Source organism: Mobula hypostoma, chromosome 6, assembly GCF_963921235.1.
Source record: "Mobula hypostoma chromosome 6, sMobHyp1.1, whole genome shotgun sequence".
NCBI lineage: Eukaryota > Metazoa > Chordata > Chondrichthyes > Myliobatiformes > Myliobatidae > Mobula > Mobula hypostoma.
Window position 1 is genome coordinate 126388058 of NC_086102.1, and position 21803 is coordinate 126409860.

The following is a 21803-nucleotide window of genomic DNA, read 5'->3' on the forward strand; positions in this document are numbered from 1 at the left end:
AGGAGCGAAACAACTCTTTCTTATTTTACAGTTATCCAATCCCTTCACTTCTAGAAAAAACATTAAACATTAGTTGTAATACTTTCCATGTACTTATTTTGGGTACATTGTCTGGTGATGCCATGATTAATTGAACCAACATACTGTTACCTTGCGTCATGCTCAGGATCTGTTCCTAGGGTAAGACTAATGGAATCATCACTAAAGGAGATCATCATCTTAATATATTTATAGAGATTCATTACTGTCAACGTTACTATATTCAAACCTGGTACAAACCCAGTTCCCTCCTGTTGCTGTGTTGGGAATGTGGTACTAGATCCTGCTATCTGTTGAGACTGTCACATCAGGGAGGGTTGATGCTCACTGGGCTGGAACAAACAGTTCATTTGCTTAGTGGTGAAATGTGGGGTTTCGGGGCTACATCCTGGCTGTCACATAGACAGCAACTGCTTCATGTGTTGACAGAGCACCCAGATCTTGTAGTCTCCTGGTGAAGATTATGAAAACTGCTGTCTCCCTCTGGCTATCTATCAACACACAGAACAGTCCTCTGTAATGACCTTCATTTACAATCAGCTGCAGCCCGAGACCCTTATCTCAGCCCTATGATGCCACAGCATTTGCTGGCAGCCTATTGCAGGAACGTGAGCAAAGAGTTCTGGCAAATTCTGCACACAAGGTAATGGAGGGTTTAGGAAATTACACCAAATTTTTGCAGTCAGATTCCTAGTGATATACATCTGACCACATGTCTTAAAATATGGGGATAATATACCTATGAATGTTCAGATTGGACAACTAAGAGTGCTGTAACAATTGGTGCTCTGTGCAGCAGAAGTAAACAGGATACCTGTGTATTAATTTTTGGTTCTTTCAGTATCCCCACACTCTCTTTTCTTGAGTTTCTAATTAGAAGTAAGAAAGCAGGAAAATTTGCTTTTTAGGAATGTTAGAACAGGAACATTCTGCCCCAGAAATTGTCATCCCATTCAATTTCATTGTTTCTGATAAAATGAGAAATAAAGTTGAGAGTAATTCATTGAGGCCTCTTTAATTGGTGAACTATTCCATCACACCTTCCTCTTTCATACCCATATTTGTTGATCTTGTTAGTAGAGTAAAATCTATTCGTTTCTGCCTTGACGGTGTTCAACATCTGAGAAAACAATGCAAGAAATTGAAATGTTCAGTGCTCAATAATGTGACTTAAAATGTCTCAACTCTCCCAACTGACTGATGACACAAAGGTTGGGGGTGTTGTGGATAATGTGAAGGGCTGTCAGAGGTTACAGTGGAACATCAGTAGGATGCAAAACTGGGCTGAGAAGTGGCAGATGGAGTTCAACCCAGATAAGTGTGAGGTGGTTTTTTTAGTAGGTCAAATATGATGGTAGAATATAGTATTAATGGTAAGACTCTTGGCAGTGTACAGGATCAGAGGGATCCTTGGGGTCCGTGTCCATAGGACGCTCAAAGCTGCTGTGCAGGTTGTCTGTGTAGTTAAGAAGGCATTTGGTGCATTGGCCTTCATCAACTGTGGGATTGAGTTCAAGATCTGAAAGGTAATGTTACAGCTGTATAGAACCCTGGTCAGACCCCACTTGGAGTACTGTGCTCAGTTCTGGTCACTTCACTACAGGAAGGATGTGGAAACTATAGAAAGGGTGCAGAGGAGATTTACAAGGATAATGCCTGGATTGGGGAGCATGCCTTCTGAGATTAAGTTGAGTGAACTTAGCCTTTTCTCCTTGGAGCGATGGAGGATGAGAGGTGACCTGATAGAAGTGTACAAGATGATGAGAGGCATTGATCGTGTGGATAGTCAGAGGCTTTTTCCCAGGGCTGAAATGACTATCATGAGAAGGCACAGTTTTAAGGTGCTTGGAAGTAGGAGATGTCTTTTTACGCAGAGAGTAGTGAGTGGGTGGAACGGGCTGCCGGCAATGGTGATGGATGCAGATACAATAGGGTCTTTTAAGAGACTTCTGGATACGTACATGGAACTTAGAAAAATAGGGGGCTATGGGTAACCCTAGGTAATTTCTAAAGTAAGTACATGTTTGGCACAGCATTGTGGACCGAAGGGCCTGTATTGTGCTGTAGGTTTTTCTATGTTTCTAAGTATGTTCAATCTATCCTTGTAAATCTTCATATAAGAAACAATCCAATAAACTTTCATGCTACAGGTCGACCTTCACTAATCTGGCACCATTGGGACCTGAGGAGTGCCGGATTAGTGAAAATACCGAACTACAGAAGGATCACATTAAGCATAATCAATCAACACACATCAAAGTTGCTGGTGAACACAGCAGGCCAGGCAGCATCTCTAGGAAGAGGTACAGTCGACGTTTTGGGCCGAGACCCTTCGTCAGGACTAATTGAAGGAAGAGCTAGTAAAAGATTTGAAAGGGGGAGGGGGAGATCCAAAATGATAGGAGAAGACAGGAGGGGGAGGGATGGAGCCAAGAGCTGGACAAGTGATTGGCAAAAGGGATATGAGAGGATCATGGGACAGGAGGCCCAGGGAGAAGGGAAAGGGGGAGGGGGGGAAAACCCAGAGGATGGGCAAGGGGTATAGTCAGAGGGACAGAGGGAGAAAAAGGAGAGAGAGAGAAAGAATGTGTGTGTATAAATAATGGATGGGGTATGAGGGGGAGGTGGGGCATTAGCGGTAGTTAGAGAAGGCAATGTTCATGCCATCAGGTTAAGCATAATCAGTGCCGGATTATTGAAGGAACTGGATTACGGGTAGTTGGATTAGTGAAGGTCGATCTGTACTACCTTCAGGATAATTATATCTATCTTTGAGTTAGAAAACCAAGGTGTATACAAACCTTGAGTATGGTCTCAATAAGGCCAGTAAAATTACTGTAAGAGTTTTTTATTCTTGTTCTCTAGTTCCTTTGATTCAAAGCTAACATAATATTTGCTTTCTTAATTGCCTGAATAACAATCATTCTGTGATTTGCGTATGCTTAGTACCCTTTTAAAAGAAAAATTGGTTCTCTTGTTTCCTTTATCACAGTTTTCCATATTGCATCCTGTTTGCAACATTTTTACTAGTCCCTTTGCATCCTACCTTTCTCCATGGCTTTGTATTATTGACAAACTTGGATGTATTATCAATTGTATTCTTTCTTTAAGTCATTGCTGTGGGTGTGTTTTGGAGACCGAATCATTGAATAACTTGGTGAAAAGTAGTTACAACTGGTCACCGTGAAATAACTAAAAGAAAAATATTGAAGATATTGGAAAATTAAAATATAACCAGAAAATGTTGCAAATTTTTAGGTGGTCAGTCAATTTCATTCAAAAATGAATTGTGTGTCAACATTATTTTTGTCTATTAATTGTCTGAGCACCATTCTTTTGTATTATAATTTTTGTTTCCTTGTTGAATGTGTTTTTGAAAATCAAAATGTACCTACCCTGTTAATTACAATTTCTGAAAATACCAGTAAATCTGCTAAACTCCTTCATAAATCTATAATGATCCTAAATCATCAGATTATTTTCTAATTGCTCTTTTAGCATGTAGCAAATAAGAACAAATACGTATTCTTGCATTTATTTTTTTATGAAGCTAACTAGCCTCTTAGTTGTCCTTCTTATATATAAAAAAATCCTATTTTTAATCCACCTAGAATGTTTCAAATTCTAAGGCATTCTGGAAGGTCCAAACAAACATGCCCATTATCTCATGTAGTCATCCTTTTCAAAATGTTAGTATGTAGACCATTAGTTTTAGGACACTGACTTTAATTCCAATAATTCTTTTAACTGCAATTTTTGTCATTATGGCTGGAGCTGAACACCTGCTAATTCTTTTGCTCCTTTATCTCCTACGATCTCTTTCCAACAAAAATGTGCAATCAGTTCTGAAATTTTCAGTGCACAATTTGAAAAACTTATCTGAATAGTACTGTAGCTTTTGGAACAGAGCTTAAATGAATCCTTGAGCCAGTCGAGAATCAACCTGATTTGCAACCAAAAAAGGGTCAAATATATGTTTATTTTAGAAGGAAATGTTACTCTAAAGGTTTGCATTTGGAAAGAAAGAGCAAAATTCATCCCCTTTGAGTTGCATTAAAAGTGCTATTGGCCAGCTTGTATCTCAATTTATAGTTTTCATATGCATCTTGCATATGTCTTTCCATCAGTATGAATTACTGTGAATTTATAGGGTTTGATCATGCCCATGGGAATTTAATAAAATTCCCATTACTCTGGACACTTAAAATGGATTCCAGATCCATTTTCTGTGGCAGGCAGAAGAACCTTTTGAGGCAGTGGTTGAAATGCCACTTGCTTTTAAGCCATGCACTAGCCACTACTCAGAGAGTACCCTGCATTGGATGTAGAAGGTGAGATCTTCCATGTGCTGTTCCAGGACTTGAATACAAAAATTACATGGACAGTTAAGCAAAAGCATTGAAATAATTTTTGTTTATGCATTTTTTTGTATTTAAGTTATACTTAATGGACTTGTTCAGTTTATATGCAAAAATATTTTTAAGAGTACTTAGAAAATGTATAAATCAGCAGAGCCAAGGGTCATTGCAATTTGCATGCCCTGTTCCAAGTCGTTCATGTGAGATCAAGAGCTTACATTGAAAAATGTGAAGCTACAGTAATTCCAGTGCCTATGCTTGTACTTGGGTAATTTGAAATAATCATACTTGGGAGATCTCCAGATTTAATCGTAATAAATTACAGGTTCTTTATATGTAGAGGTTGTTGTAGTAACTATGTCCAGGAACATTTGGATTTTCAAAAGGCTTTTGACAAGGTCCCACACAGGAGATTAGTGTGCAAACTTAACGCACACGGTATTGGGGGTAAGGTATTGATGTGGATAGAGAATTGGTTGGCAGACAGGAAGCAAAGAGTGGGAATAAACAGGACCTTTTCAGAATGGCAGGCAGTGACTAGTGGGGTACCGCAAGGCTCAGTGCTGGGACCCCAGTTGTTTACAATATATATTAATGACTTAGATGAGGGAATTAAATGCAGCATCTCCAAGTTTGCGGATAACACGCAGCTGGGCGGCAGTGTTAGCTGTGAGGAGGATGCTAAGAGGATGCAGGGTGACTTGGATAGGTTAGGTGAGTGAGCAAATTCATGGCAGATGCAATTTAATGTGGATAAATGTGAGGTTATCCACTTTGGTGGCAAAAACAGGAAAATAGATTATTATCTGAATGGTGGCCGATTAGGAAAAGGGGAGGTGCAGCGAGACCTGGGTGTCATTATACACCAGTCATTGAAAGTGGGCATGCAGGTACAGCAGGCGGTGAAAAAGGCGAATGGTATGCTGGCATTCATAGCAAGAGGATTTGAGTACAGGAGCAGGGAGGTACTACTGCAGTTGTACAAGGCCTTGGTGAGACCACACCTGGAGTATTGTGTGCAGTTTTGGTCCCCTAATCTGAGGAAAGACATCCTTGCCATAGAGGGAGTACAAAGAAGGTTCACCAGATTGATTCCTGGGATGGCAGGACTTTCATATGATGAAAGACTGGATCGACTAGGCTTATACTCGCTGGAATTTAGAAGATTGAGGGGGGATCTTATTGAAACATATAAAATCCTAAAGGGATTGGACAGGTTAGATGCAGGAAGATTGTTCCCGATGTTGGGGAAATCCAGAACGAGGGGTCACAGTTTGAGGATAAAGGGGAAGCGTTTTAGGACTGAGATTAGGAAAAACTTCTTCACACAGAGAGTGGTGTATCTGTGGAATTCTCTGCCACAGGAAACAGTTGAGGCCAGTTCATTGGTTATATTTAAGAGGGAGTTAGATATGGCGCTTGTGGCTAAAGGGATCAGGGGGTATGCGGGGAAAGCTGGTACAGGGTTCTGAGTTGGATGATCAGCCATGATCATACTGAATGGCGGTGCAGGCTTGAAGGGCCGAATGGCCTACACCTGCACCTATTTTCTATGTTTCTATGAACCCCTATTGCAAGGGAGAAGGTGCTCAAAAACTGAAAGACCTAAGAGTACCTAGGTCACCTAGACCAGATGAACTGTACCCTAGGGTTCTGAAAGAGGTAGCAGTAGAGATTGTAGAGGCATTAGTATGATTTTTCAAAAGCCATTGGACTCTTGCATGGTGCTAGAGGACTGGAAAATTGCAAAGAATAGAGGAAGGCAGCAGAAAGGACTGGTAAGCCTGACCTCAGTGGTTGGGAAGATGTTGGAGTCAATTGTAAAGGATATGGTTATAGAGTATTTGGTGACACAGGACAAGATAGGGCAAATTAGAAACACAAAATAATCTGCAGATGCTGGGGTCAAAGCAACACTCACAACACGCTGGAGGAACTCAGCAGGTCGGGCAGCATCTGTGGAAAAGATCGGTCGACGTTTCGGGGCAGAACCCTTCGTCAGGACTGAAGAGGGAGGGGGCAGAGGCCCTATAAAGAAGGTGGGGGGGGGAGGGTGGGAAGGAGAAGGCTGGTAGGTTCCAGGGGAAAGATAAAGGGGTGGGGGAGGGGAGGCAGGGAGGTGATAGGCAGGAACGGTGAAGAAGGAATAGGGGAAAACACAATGGGTAGTAGAAGGAGGCGGAACCATGAGGGAGGTGATAGGCAGCTGGGGGAGGGGGCAGAGTGACATAGGGATAGAGGAAGGGAGGGGGTTGGAATTACCGGAAGTTGGAGAATTCTGTGTTCATACCAAGGGGCTGGAGACTACCTAGATGGTATATGAGGTGTTGCTTCTCCAACCTGAGTTTAGCCTCATCATGGCAGTAGAGGAGGCCATGTATGGACATATCTGAATGGGAGTGGGAAGCAGAGTTGAAGTGGGTGGCTGCTGGGAGATCCTGTCTGTTGTGGCGGACGGAGCGGAGGTGCTCGACGAAGCAGTCCCCCAGTCTGCGTCGGGTTTCACCGATGTAGAGGAGGCCGCACCAGGAGCACCGGATAAACAGTCCTTCCAAGTGAAGCAACACTTCACTTGTGAGTCTGTTGGGGTCATCTATTGCATCTGGCGCTCCCGGTGCGGCCTCCTCTACATCGGTGAAACCCGACGCAGACTGGGGGACCGCTTCGTCGAGCACCTCCGCTCCATCCGCCACAACAGACAGGATCTCCCAGTAGCCACCCACTTCAACTCTGCTTCCCACTCCCATGCAGATATATCCATACATGGCCTCCTCTACTGCCATGATGAGGGTAAACTCAGGTTGGAGGAGCAACACCTCATATACCGTCTAGGTAGTCTCCAGCCCCTTGATATGAACATAGAATTCTCCAACTTCTGGTAATTCCCTCCCCCTCTCTTCCCCTATCCCTATTTCACTCTGCCCCCTCCCCCAGCTGCCTATCACCTCCCCCATGGTTCCGCCTCCTACTACCCATTGTGTTTTCCCCTATTCCTTCTTCACCTTTCCTGCCTATCACCTCCCTGCTTCCCTTCCCCCACCCCTTTATCTTTCCCCTTATTGGTTTTTCACTTTGAACCTACCAGCCTTCTCCTTCCCACCCTCCCACCGCCTTCTTTATAGGGCCTCTGCCCCTTCCCTCTACAGTCCTAAGGAAGGGTTCCGGCCCGAAACATCGACCGATCCTTTCCATGGATGCTACCTGGCCTGCTGAGTTGCTCCAGCGTGTTCTGAGTGTTGCATAGGGCAAATTAGCATGGTTTCCTTCAGGGAAAAATCTTGCCCGACACACCTGTTGGAATTCTTTGAGAGGATTACAAGAAGGATAGATAAAGGGGATGCAGTGGATGTTGAAATTTCAGAAGGTTTTTGACAAGTGCCACACATGAGGCTGCTTACCAAGTTAAGAGCCCATGATATTACAGGGAAGTTACTGGCATGATTAGAGCATTGGCTGATTGGTAGGAGACAGCAAGTGGGAATAAAAGGATCCTTTTCTGGTTGGCTGGCAGTGACTAGTGGCCTTTTGCAGGGATCAATGTTGAGACTGCTTTTTATGCTGTATATCAATGATTTAGATAATGGAATAGATGGCTTCATTACCAAGTTTGCAGATGATACAAAGATTGATGGAGTGGTGGAGGGGCAGATAGTGTTGAGAAAACAGGTAGGCTGCAGAAGGACTTAAACAGATTAGAAAAATGGGCAAGAAAGTGGCAAATGAAATACAGTGTTGAAAAATGTGTGGTCATGTGCTTTGGTAGTAGAAATAAATGTGCAGACTATTTTCTAAATGGAGAAAATCCAAAAATATGAGATACAAAGGGACTTTGGAGTCTTTGTGCAGAACACCTTAAAGGTTGACTCGCAGATAGAGTCACTGGTGAGGAAGGCAAATGCAATGTTAGCACTCATTTCAAGAGGTCTAGAATGCAAGAACAGGGATGTGATGCTGAGGCTTTATAAGGCACTGGTGAAGCATTACTCTGAGTATTATGAACAGTTTTAGGTTCCTCATCTGAGAGAAGATGTGCTGAAATTCAAGAAGGTTCACAAGGATGATTCCAGGAATGAAATGGTTATCATACGAGGAACGTTTGATGGCTCTGGGTCTGTACTCACTGGAATTTAGAAGGGTGAAGGGGGATCTCACTGAAACCTTTCAAATGTTGAAAGGTCTAGACAGAGTAGATATGGAAAGGATATTTCCCATGTGGGGGAGTCGAGGACAAGCGAGCACAGCCTCAGGGTAGAGGGGCGTCCATTTAAAATAGAGATGCGGAGAAATTTCTTTAGCCAGATGGTGGTGAATTTGTGGAATTTATTACCACAGGTAGCTGTGGAGGCCAGGTTGTTGGGTGTATTTAAGGCAGAACTTGATAGGGTCTTGATTGGACACTGCATCAAAGGTTACAGGGAGAAGACTGGGGAGTGGGGCTGAGGAGGGGATAAAGGACCAGCTATGATTGAATGGCGAAGCAGACTTAATGGACTAAATGGCGTAATTCTGCTCCTATGCCATATAGTCTTAGTTGAGAGTTGGTTATATGAAATACTTCTGATGTATGTTAATAAAACTATGTGATTGTTGGATCACTGAGAAATTAATGAGAAACAGCCCAGCAAATATTTAAAATATGGAATTTACTTCCAGATTTTACAGTAAAGGCAAATTTTTAAACAGAGGTAAATAAAAATGCAGAAAGGAATAGATGAATACTCTGTTAGGATAGATGAAATAAGGTGAGCAAGGGTTCATGGATAAATAAACAGCAGTATTGATCGGTTTGGGCTGATTTGATAATATTTATGCTAAATATTCAATATACTTTTTATTTCTGCAACTTCTAAATCAAGAAAATCTGACAGTTTTATTGTTCTACGTGTAGCAAGAGGTCACTAGGTGTACAAAAAGTGAATTACTGAACTGAAATAATTTTGAAAGGCATGGGCGAAGAGGACAATACTGAGCAAAGAAACTTACATAGACTTATAGTTGAAGGAGCCGAAAAATGTAGATTACAGGCCGGAAAAAGGTAATGAGTGATCAACGTATTTTGTTTTTTTTTCTGCAGAGATTCAGACAGATCAATAGATATTTTTGATGAGAAACTGCATCCATTGACTGTAAGTACTGTATTGAAATGTTACAATATTCACCACACAAAGTTCTTACAAAATGAGCAGCTAAACAAAACACAAACAGGAATTCTGCAGATGCTGGAAGTTAAAGCAACACACATCAAAGTTGCTGGTGAACGCAGCAAGCCAGGCAGCATCTGTAGGAAGAGGTGCAGTCGACGTTTCAGGCCGAGACCCTTCGTCAGGACTAACGGAAGGAAGAGTGAGTAAGGGATTTGAAAGTTGGAGGGGGAGGGGGAGATCCAAAATGATAGGAGAAGACAGGAGGGGAAGGGATAGAGACAAGAGCTGGACAGGTGATAGGCAAAAGGGGATACGAGAGGATCATGGGACAGGAGGTCCGGGAAGAAAGACAAGGGGGGGTGACCCAGAGGATGGGCAAGAGGTATATTCAGAGGGACAGAGGGAGAAAAAGGAGAGTGAGAGAAAGAATGTGTGCATAAAAATAAGTAACAGATGGGGTACGAGGGGGAGGTGGGGCCTTAGCGGAAGTTAGAGAAGTCGATGTTCATACCATCAGGTTGGAGGCTACCCAGACGGAATATAAGGTGTTGTTCCTCCAACCTGAGTGTGGCTTCATCTTTACAGTAGAGGAGGCCGTGGATAGACATGTCAGAATGGGAATGGGATGTGGAATTAAAATGTGTGACCACTGGGAGATCCTGCTTTCTCTGGCGGACAGAGCGTAGATGTTCAGCAAAGCGGTCTCCCAGTCTGCGTCGGGTCTCACCAATATATAAAAGGCCACATCGGGAGCACCGGACGCAGTATATCACCCCAGTCGACTCACAGGTGAAGTGATGCCTCACCTGGAAGGACTGTTTGGGGCCCTGAATGGTGGTAAGGGAGGAAGTGTAAGGGCATGTGTAGCACTTGTTCCGCTTACACGGATAAGTGCCAGGAGGGAGATCAGTGGGGAGGGATGGGGGGGACGAATGGACAAGGGAGTTGCATAGGGAGCGATCCCTGGGGAATGCAGAGAGAGGGGGGGAGGGAAAGATGTGCTTAGTGGTGGGATCCCGTTGGAGGTGGCGGAAGTTACGGAGAATAATATGTTGGACCCAGAGGCTGGTGGGGTGGTAGGTGAGGACCAGGGGAACCCTATTCCTAGTGGGGTGGCGGGAGGATGGAGTGAGAGCAGATGTACGTGAAATGGGGGAGATGCGTTTAAGAGCAGAGTTGATAGTGGAGGAAGGGAAGCCCCTTTCTTTAAAAAAGGAAGACATCTCCCTTGTCCTAGAATGAAAAGCCTCATCCTGAGAGCAGATGCGGCGGAGACGGAGGAATTGCGAGAAGGGGATCTGCTCTCACTCCATCCTCCCGCCACCCCACTAGGAATATTTTTACTTATTTTTATGCACACATTCTTTCTCTCACTCTCTTTTTTCTCCCTCTGTCCCTCTGAATATACCTCTTGCCCATCCTCTGAGTCCCCCCCCCCTTGTCTTTCTTCCTAGACCTCCTGTCTCATGATCCTCTTGTATCCCCTTTTGCCTATCACCTGACCGGCTCTTGGCTCTATCCCTCCCCCTCCTGTCTTCTCCTATCATTTTGGATCTCCCCCTCCCCCTCCTCCTCCAACTTTCAAATCCCTTACTCACTCTTCCTTCAGTTAGTCCTGACGAAGGGTCTCGGCCTGAAACGTCGACTGCACCTCTTCCTACAGATGCTGCCTGGCCTGCTGCGTTCACCAGCAACTTTGATGTGTGTTAACAAAACATTCTGAATAGACATTGAAGTCTTTGAACTTTCTGTGTGGACATGATAAAGACTGATATACCCATAGCCAGTCATGTTTGCATTATTATGTAGGCCTCTTTACATCCATTAGGTTTAGGCAATGGCACCATTCAGACTGTACACACATATTTGGCCCTCCTTTAATTTTCATTAGATGTCCCAACGCATGGCTCTTATACTTGTATTTCAAGGTATTTCGTCCTGTTTTTTTAACTTTCTTGCCTCCTTACATCTCCTGGTCGTTCAACTATAGAGTGCAATGGCAGTGCACCCAATCCAAAAAAAGACTTCAGTCCTCCATTTATTTTTGCTGGAGTCATTACATCACGTTGAAGTATTTGGGTAAAAAATATAAAAATGTAATGTAGATACTGGAAATCTGAAATAAAACACAGCAGGTCATATAGCATCCATGGAAAGCAAAAACAGTTGATGTTTTGGATTAAAGCCTTTTATTGAAGTTGAAGAAGCGAGAAAGCGGTTGATTTTAAGTTGTTGAGAGGTCAGTGTAGCAAATAGATAGAAAAAAATCAATGTCTCTTGATAGGATGATGCCAAGTTTGCTGTGGGGATAGGTTATAAAAATCATACAGTTAATAGATTAATGGAAGCAATTAGTCAGGAAAAAATGAGCAAAAACTACTAAATGAGGCAGTTAAAGGGTAGGAAAACAAAAGTTGTGAAATACAGGGCTATGGGATATGCCCAGTGTGTCAGGTAGGGCTAATAGAAGGACAAAGCTGAGCTAATATCACAAATAAATGAATTTCAGCAGAAATGATTGGCTCTGATACAGCTAGAGAAAATTACTTGCCTTAAGTTGGGAAATTTAAGATTGATTTGTTTGTGTCCACAAAGGATGGGGGAAAGGAAGAGATTGGGAAAAAAGAGGTTTTGCATCCATAGTTTCATGGAAAAGTGCTATAAGAAGTGATGGGGTGGGATTGGAGGAGTGGATCAGGGAGACTCAAAGGCTGAGAGGGAAGGGTAAGATGTGGTCAGTGGTAGAATTCCATTGAAACTGCGAAAGAGGACATGTTGAATGTCAAGGCTGGTGGAGTGGGAAGTGAAGACCAGTGGAACTTTATCCTTGCCTTTTTCGAGAGGAGAGGGGATGAGAGCAAACTTACAGGAAATAAATCTCTGTCAATTAGTAGTAAACAGAAGGAAGAAGGAAAGCATCTCAGAACACCTGTATGGAAAATCTTGTCATTGTAGTAACGATGAGAAAAAAAGGATTTAGTGCTTTCCCGGCGTATATGATGAGTAAACTCTTCTCATGCTTCCAGCCAGGTACGAGTATCAATTTTAACCGACGTTTGATGACAAACTCTGCCATCTTCATCAGAGATGATGCCTGACCATGTCTGGTCATGTGGTAATTACACACCCATCATCTGTCCCTCCTGATTGGTTAATCCTCATTCAATCAGGTTTCTGCTGTCTTACCTTGTTTACAATCAAATTCCAGTTCTTACTTAAGAACGAGACCTTCGTCTTTGTTAAAATTCTTTTCTTCTAGCTCCACATCTATATGAACAGCATCCATCCAAACATTCAATTTACGATGGAGATGGTTGCCTTCCGTTCCTGGACATTCTAATATGATGGAAACTGGATGGTAGCTTCGGACATGGTGTCTGTCAGAAACCCACTGACACAGACTTGTACCTCACCACTAACAGCCACTGTCATGCTTCCCAGTGTAAAGCAGTTCTTTCTACTTTGAGTAACCGTGCAAAAACTATTTTGGAACCAGAGAGTATCCACAAAGAAATAAGATGATTACACATGACTTTCCTATGTAATGGTTACAAGGTGAAGGAAATCAATTGGGCCATTAAAAGGGCCGAAGGAAAAACCAGGAAAGCTAACAACAAAGAGGAACCCATCGCTACTGCCTGTCTTCCCTGTATTTCCATGGTTTATAGACAAAAGACAGTAGGTGCAGGAGTAGGCCATTGGGCCCTTTGAGCCAGCACTGCCATTCACTGTGATCATGGCTGATCATCCACAATCAGTATCCAGTTCTTGCCTTATCCCCATAACCTTTGATTCTGCTATCTTTAAGAGCTCTATCCATCTCTTTCTTGAAAGCATCCAGAGACTCGGCCTCCACAGCCTTTTGGGGCAGAGCATTTCATACATCCACCACTCTCTGGGTGAAAAAGTTTCCTCAACTCTGTTCCAAATGGCCTACCCCGTATTCTTAAACTGTGGCCTCTGGTTCTGGACTCACCCATCAGCGAGAACATGCTTCCTGCCTCCAGCGTGTCCAACCCCTTAATAATCTTATATGTTTCAATAAGATCCCCTCTCAGCCTTCTAAATTCCAGAGTATACAAGCCCAGTCGCTCCAATCTTTCGACATATGACAGTCCTGCCATCCCAGGAATTAACCTTGTGAACCTATGCTGCACTCCCTCAATAGCAAGAATGTCCTTCCTCAAATTTGGAGACTAAAACTACACACAGTACTCCAGGTGTTGTCTCACCAAGGCCCTGTACAGCTGCAGAAGGACCTCTTTGCTCTTATACTCAATTCCCCTTGTTATGAAGGCCAGCATGTCATTAGCTTTCTTCACAGCCTGCTGTACTTGCATGCTTGCTTTCAGTGACTGATTTTCAAGAACACCTAGATCTCGTTGTGCTTCCCCCTTTCCTAACTTGATTCCATTTAGATGATAATCTGCCTTCCCGTTCTTGCCACCAAAGTGGATAACCTCACATTTATCCACATTAAACTGCATCTGCCATGCATGTGCCCACTCACCCAGCCTGTCGAAGTCACACTGCATTCTCATAACATCCTCCTCACATTTCACACTGCCACCCAGCTTTGTGTCATCGGCAAATTTGCTAATGTTACTTTTAATTCCCTCATCGAAATCATTAATATATATTGCAAGATTCACCTGGATCCTGAAGAAATACCAGATTAATACCTTCCACAAACCCATAAGGAAGCTCAGATCACAGCATATGCAGGTCAAAGATGACTTAGGACTCAGGATACCTGGGGTTTTATAGGGCTCCCAGTGAATGCGGAGCAGCATGTGTTGGCCAGATGGGATGCACGGTGGAAGCCCACATCAAGGAGCACAGGTGTGTCTGCTTGGGTTGCGCGGGGAAGTCAACAGTAACAGAGCATTGCATTCACTATGGACACAGGATTGACTTCGGCACAAAACTACTGTACCACGCCAATGGCTTTTTGGACCGCCTGGTGAAGGAAGCCATTGAAATAAAACTAGAGGAAAAGAATTTTAACAAAGACGAAACTTTCGCTGTAAGGAAGGACTGGAATTCAATTGTAAACCAGATGGAGCAGCAGAAACCTGTTCGTATGAGGACTAACCAGTCAGGAGGGACAGACGACGGAGGTGTAACTACCACCAGACTAGACATGCCCAGGCATAATCCCTGATGAAGATGGCAGAGTTTGTCATCGAAATATTAGTTAAAATCAATACCTGTACCCAGCTGGAACCCTGAGAAAGCTTATTCAACTATGGCAGAGTTTGAAAAACTCGGAGAAAGGTATGAAATCCTTCAAGAAAACAGAGTGGGAAGGAAGTATAATTGAGATGGTGGGTGCCTGAAGGCTTCTAAAAGGATGTTTGTCACCAGCCTACTTCCCGAGATAGACGGAGATCCTGAAAGGAAAGAGTAAAAGACAAAACATGCACAGATTAGGACAATAAAAGTAATGAAATTTGAAGGTTCTATTTGTGTGCAGGAGGCAACATCATTCCAGTTGTTGATATATTGGGAAGAGTTAAGGCAGGGAGCACTTGACAGTTTTCATTTTAGTTGTTTATCAGTATAGCGTAGTTATCTAGACTGTTTCATTTAATAGGAATCTTGCCTATAGTATGGGTGCACTCATGTAGTGTGACTGCTAAATTATTTCCATTTCCATTTTTTAAAAATACATATCCATTTACTGAAAGAACTGTTTCAACTGGGCTTGAGTGTCTGGAATTATGTTCTTCTTAGTCTATTATCTGATAAGCTTACATCATGCAAATTTGCTGGAGAACGCTGGCACGTGGTGAGGTCCTGGTGGATCCAGAGCTGACAAAAATTGAAGGTCTATCAATTTGCTGTATGCCATACTCTAGTAATTGGTGATGTAATTTGGTGACCTTTGTCGCCAACTAGTTTGAATAGTGCAAGCATGATATTGATAGAAGTTCTAGAAGTGCTGTTCAGCTACATGTGAATTTGTTTTGGAGAAAGTGCTTTTATCAATAATAACTTTTGATGATTTTGTTTCATGTTGCAGAAAGAAGAAGTGCCAGTAGATTATTATAAACGTGATCCAGAACATAAGCATATATACCGGTTCGTACGGACTCTCTTCAGTGCTGCCCAATTGACTGCTGAATGTGCAATTGTAACATTGGTAAGGGATTCATACTAGTACATATAAGTGCTTTTGGTGCTGGGCATTGTACGGTTCTACAGTCTTATGATTGCTTCCCATTTATTTCAGCTTGCTCTTCAAATGATTTTGGAGATGTGTGTGCATGGGGGGGTATGGGGTGGCTGGATGGTGAGAATCTGAAATAATTGCCTTTGGAAGACTTGAATGCCATAAAACGGGTGAATTTGAAATATTAGAGACCAGCAGCAATAATACCCTCTGGTTATCAAATCAAGTTTAATTATCGTTCAACCATAATAGCAACAGCAAATGAAACGGCGTTCCTCTGGCGCCAAGGTACAAAAACAAACAAAATAGCATATTCAGAATAGAATTTAAAAAAAAGAAGCATAGTCACATGGGGGAAAAAGGCATATATATAGTTGAAGGCCATCAGCAACATCCACAATAGATGGTAAAGTCTCCTGGCAGTGTGTAGACACACATAATCCAGCCTGTCATTCCACCACTTGATCATGGGAAAGCAGCACCGATGGGAGAGGCCAGCCAAACATGGACAACACGCAGCAACGCCTAGTCTGCAGCACTAGGTAAGCCCACAGCTTGAGGCCTAGTCCTCACTACAACCAAGGCTACACAGCTTCCATGTCTAGCACACCACCAGAGAAGGGTAACAGGCCTGTAGCAACTTGCATTATCACGGACCAACAGTCTTTTGTTGCAAGTGAAATGTCCGAGACAATCTCCCATGATTATATCGCATATTGCCTTCATGCACTAACTGTGATGCCTTTGAATAGCAAGCAGCAACACAGTCAGCAGCCAGGCCAGCTCTTCCGAACCCAGACTGGCTCAGCTGTTGACACCAGTTCAGCTACTCCGATCAATGATTAGCTCACTGATGGAATAGCCCTGCAGTACCTGAAGTTCACAAAAAGAAGAGCATCTTTGGTTGGCCCCCGAGAGGCTGCTGCATGCGAACATGCCGCCATGTTGCTCTGATCTTAATATTCCTTGAAATTGTTATATCATTCAGCAATACGTACAAACTAAAAAAGCCACCTACACTGCCTATAAAAAGTATTCACCTCCCTTGGAAGTTTTCATGTTTTATTGTTTTACAACATTGAATTACAGTGAACTTAATTTGTCTTTTTTGACATGATCAACAGAAAATGACTCTTTCATGTCAATGTGAAAACAGATCTCTACAAAGTGATTTAAATTAATTACAAATATAAAACATAAAATAATTGATTGCTTAAGTATTCACCCCCTTTAATATGCCACACCAAATCATCCCTGGTGCAGCCAGTTGGTTTTAGAAGTCACATAATTAGTTAAATGGAGATCTGTTTTTGAAGACCTGTGTACAGTCAAGATGTTTCAAATCATTGTAGTAAAAATACATCTGTACCTGGAAGGTTCAACAGTCAGTATCCTGGCAAAAACTACACCATGAAGACAAAAGAACACTCCAAGCAACTCCACGAAAAACTTGTTGAAAAGTATAAGTCGGGAGATGGATACAAGAAAATTTCCAATATCCCTTGGTGTACAATCATCAAGAAATGGGAAGAATATGCCACAGCTTATTTGCCTAGAGCAGGCCGTCCTCAGAAACTGAGTGACCGGGCAAGAAGGGGGCGAGTGAGGGAGGCCACCATGAGACCCATGGCTACTCTGGAGGAGTTATAAACTTCAGTGTCTGAGATGGGAGAGATTGTGCATACAACAACTGGTGCCTGGGTGCTTCACCAGTCACATCTTTATGAAATGAAATATCTTTATTGTCATTGCATATTACAATTTGTCATGCACCAATACAGCGAAAATGAGTTTGCAACTCTCGTACTCAATGCTATAAAACAACAAATAAAATAAATAAACAATAAATAAGATCAAGTAACCAGCCAGTACAAGCAATGTCCAGCAGTACAAAAGTGCAACTCAGATGCATGACAGCCACAAAAGCAGTATTAAGAGTAGCAGTATAACAAGCTTATGGATGATGCTTGATCGATTGGTTTGGAGCAATTATAGCTCTGGGGAAAAAGCTATTTTTCAGTCTGGAAGTGCGGGCATAGAAAATCTTGTAACGTCTGCCAGATGGAAGAAGTTCAAACAGATGATTGCATGGTGTGTATTGTCCTTACAGATGCTTGTAGCTTTCCTTCGGCAGCGTGAGCTGTAGGTGTCCTCCAGGGCTAGGAGCTGTGTCCCGATGATCATCTGTGCGCTAGAGACGACCCGCTGAAGTGCTTTCCTATCAGCTGCTGTACAACTGAGATACCACACAGAGATGCAGTATGTTAAGATGCTCTCTATGGTGCAGCAGTAAAAGGTCACCAGCATTTGTTCAGGTAGACCAGCTTTCTTCAGCGTCCTGAGGAAAAACAAGCGTTGCTGTGCTTTCTTAACTATTGTTGTGGTGTTAGTGGACCATGTAAGGTCTTCTGAGATGTGTATTCCCAGAAACCTGAAACTGGACATTCTCTCCAATATGTCTCCGTTAATGTAGACTGGGGCATACTCGTCATCCTGTGACTTTCCAAAGTTGATAATTAGCTCCTTAGTCTTTGCTGTATTAAGTGGCAAAGAGAAAGCCACTGTTTTAAAAAAAAAACTCACATGAAATCTCGACTAATGTTTGCCAGAGGGCATGTGGGAGACTCTGAAGTCAGCTAGAAGAAGGTTCTATGGTATTATGAAACCAAAATTGAGCTTTTTGGCCGACAGATTAAACACTATGTTGGGTGTAAGCCAAAACGCCACACATCATCAAAAACACACCATCCCTACCATGAAGCATGGTGGTGACTGCATCATGCTGTGGGGATACTTCACTGCAGCAGCCCTGGAAGGCTTGTGAAGGTAGAGGGTAAAATGAGTGCAGCAAAATACAGGGAAATCCTGCCGGAAAACCTGATGTAGTCTGCAAGAGACTGCAAATTGGGAGAAGATTTGTTTTCCAGCAAGGCAATGACCCCAAGCTTAAAGCCAAAGCTAGACAGGAATGGCTTAAAAACAACAAAGTTAATGTCCGGAGTGGTCAAGTCAGATTCCAGACCTCAATCCAATTGAGAATTTGTGACTGGACTTGAAAAGGGCTGTTCACTTACAATCCCCATGCAATCTGACAGAGCTTGAGCAGATTTGTAAAAAAAAAATGGGGAAAAATTGCAGTGTCCAGATATGCAAAGCTGATGATAGAGACCTATCTGCACAGACTCAAGGCTTGTCATTGCTACCAAAGGTGCATCTACTAAATACAGACTTGAAGTGGGTGAATAATTATGCAATCAATTATTTTGTGTTTAATAATTGTAATAAATTTGAACCAATTTGTAGAAATTTGTTTTCACTTTGACACAGAAGTCTTTTTCTTTATTGATCATTGTCAAAAAAAAACAAGTTAAATCCACTGTGATTTAATGTTGTAAAACAATAAAACATGAAAACATGCGGGGGGAGTACTTTTTATATGCACTCTACTTCACATTTGTCTGATATTTGAAATTTTTTTTATTGTCCACCCTTCTTGAAAAGATATCAACCCCTTTCATTGTTTCCAGCCATATCCTAACTGCAGGCAAGAATGACAGTAGGTGCAGTTACAGCTCATGGAATTCTTACGGATTTTCAGCAGCTGCTTGGGTTCTGATTATTTCACCAAACTATCAAGTGGCCTAGCTCAGTTGCAGGATACTTTCTGGCCAAGCAAAAATATCCTGAGGAGATGCAGCAGAATTACACCCTTCGTAAAACTTAATTTTCAGTGAGTGGTTCTGTAAATTACTGTGTTGCTTTCTGGATAGGTAGCAACATGTACTAACTTCCCAAGCTGTAGCTTTGCATGATATTTTAAAGTTGAAAATGATGAACTGGCTTCATATTAATGAAACCAACCTCCTTTATTTTCATAGTTTTTCTAAGCTTTGTGAAGACTTGCATTTTTAAGGTTGTCCTCCACTTGTGCACTTTACAACTAACCACATTATCACAGCATCCAGCATTAATTTATCGAGCCAATGAAAAGACAGTCAGTGATCCATGCCTGGATTCTTGTTTTCATTTTTTCTGTTCCTTCAATTGAAGAATTGGGAATTTTGTCAATTAATCAAATTTCAGCAAAGGGTGTTGTATTTGGAATGTTTGCTTTCAAAATGAATCATGAGAGATTTGTTACTTGATGAGGTTAATGTTTAAAATTGAGAAATTTGATAGAGTAGGCGAGAGACATTGGAGTAGAACTTTGCCATCTGCTGTGAGTGCTAAATGTACAATATTATTTTGTAGACGTACTCCACTTCCATAATTTGCTTCCTTTTAATTTGATGTGCAGTTTAATGTACAGTGAATTCTGGCTAACTGGGACACAGCTGGACCAATTGAACGGCTGCCCAATTAGCCAAAGTTTCTTGGAAATAGGTAAAAAGATATATAAAAAAAATAAGCTACCCTTTAATTGAGTAACAGATTATGTATTTAAATAAAATTCAGAACATAGTAGAACACTGCAGTACTATAAAACTGCGTATTAGTTCCTAATGGTTTTCAACAGAGGAATTCATCTAGCATACTTACACTGCTGTGTTCTTTTGAATGGCTAAATGAAGAAAATCAGTGCAGACACCTAGTACTGATAACGGACTGTGTGCTACAATACTACTGATGATTTTATCCTCCAAATCTTCATTTTCATCGAAACACTCAAGATGATTGTTGATACCTTCAAATTCTTTATAGTTCCTCATTTTCTCATCCTGCCATTTCCAGTGCTGAATACTTGATACTGTAGTGAGCAAAATAGTTCAAAATTGTAATGCTGTTTATTTCTTGCTAATTATCAATGACAAAGATCACTGCTCTTTGAACACAAACACATACAACTCACACTATTGAAAAACTGCTCTAAGCATGGTGTAGTGTCTTAATGGCCACACAAGTGCACCCGACTGACACTAGTTAAAACCTAGTCAGTAGCAGCCCCCTGTCCCAATTAAGTGGCAAAGTGTCTCAAATAAATGAAGGGAATCCTGGCTATTTTCTTTATTAGTTTTTGTTCTTTAAGAGTTGTCCCAAGTAAGTGACTGCCCCGACTAACCAATGGCCCAATTAACCAGCATCCACTCAACTGTATTATAATAATGCATGTTCAGCTCTTGGAGCTGAGATCAGAGTTTTGCTACTAATTAACACTCCTGGCTGTTGAAATTAAAGAACACATAAAATCAAGATAATTTACAAAAGAACCATTAAGAAAATTATTTTGTGCATCACTTATGATCTGTGAGAACAATGTGTAAATTCTAAATGTTCCTTTTGAACATTAGATATATCAAAAGAGCCACTTTCATGGCTCTCTGCAAAGTGCAGGTGTGGCCAGTCTTTTCAGAGTCAGCACAGACATGGCGGATGATAGACAACATGCCATGCTGTAAGTTTCTATTCTCAAAGATTCCAAAAGCAGATGTTTGTAAAATTATGCCCAGATTTTCATAATTTGAGGCACAAGTTTGTCTTGTACTGAGCCAGTTATTGTTCCTATGGATGTACAATAGATTCTGGTTAATTGGAACCAGTACATTTTGGCCCAGTTAAGTGTCTTGTTCCTATTAGTCAAGTTTTATGGAAATAGTTAAAAATGTATAAAGAAGTCAAATTGAGTAACAAATTATGTATTTAAATGAAATACAGAACAAATTAGAACACTGCCTATAGTACTACAAAACTGTAATAGTTCCTAATAGTTATCGACGGTGGAATTCATCCAGTATACATGATGAACAAAATCAGCGCAGACAGTTCGTGCATGTAATGGATTGCTATCAACGATTGCATCCTCCAAATCTTCAGTTTCATTGTAACATTCAAGATTATTCAATACCATTAAATTCTTTGTAGTTCAAACTTGTTTGATTAGTGAAAATATTGTTCCCTGTTACTATTGATAGTAAGGAAGTGGATGTGGTGAGGACCTACAAGTACCTGGGGGTGCACCTGGATGACAGTCTTGAGTGGAGCACCAACATAGAGGCTGTGAACAAGAAGAGCCAGAGTCGCCTCTACTTCCTGAAGAGACTGAGGTTCTTTGGAGTTGTAGGCCTTTCCTTCACATGTTCTACCAGTCTG

The 21803-nt window shown here is 41.9% G+C and overlaps 1 protein-coding gene across 2 annotated transcripts in view; it reads left to right on the forward strand.

Moving 5' to 3' along the window:
• Nucleotides 1-21803, forward strand: part of ccnyl1 (cyclin Y-like 1) — a 110937-nt gene that overhangs the window by 46371 nt on the left and 42763 nt on the right. Inside the window, exons 6-7 of one of the 2 annotated variants that reach the window (XM_063051622.1) lie at nucleotides 9472-9523; nucleotides 15567-15686. In XM_063051622.1, the coding sequence (XP_062907692.1) occupies nucleotides 9472-9523; nucleotides 15567-15686 (172 nt within the window). The remainder of the gene's footprint in view (nucleotides 1-9471; nucleotides 9524-15566; nucleotides 15687-21803) is intronic. The other variant, XM_063051623.1, reaches the window with a different exon arrangement.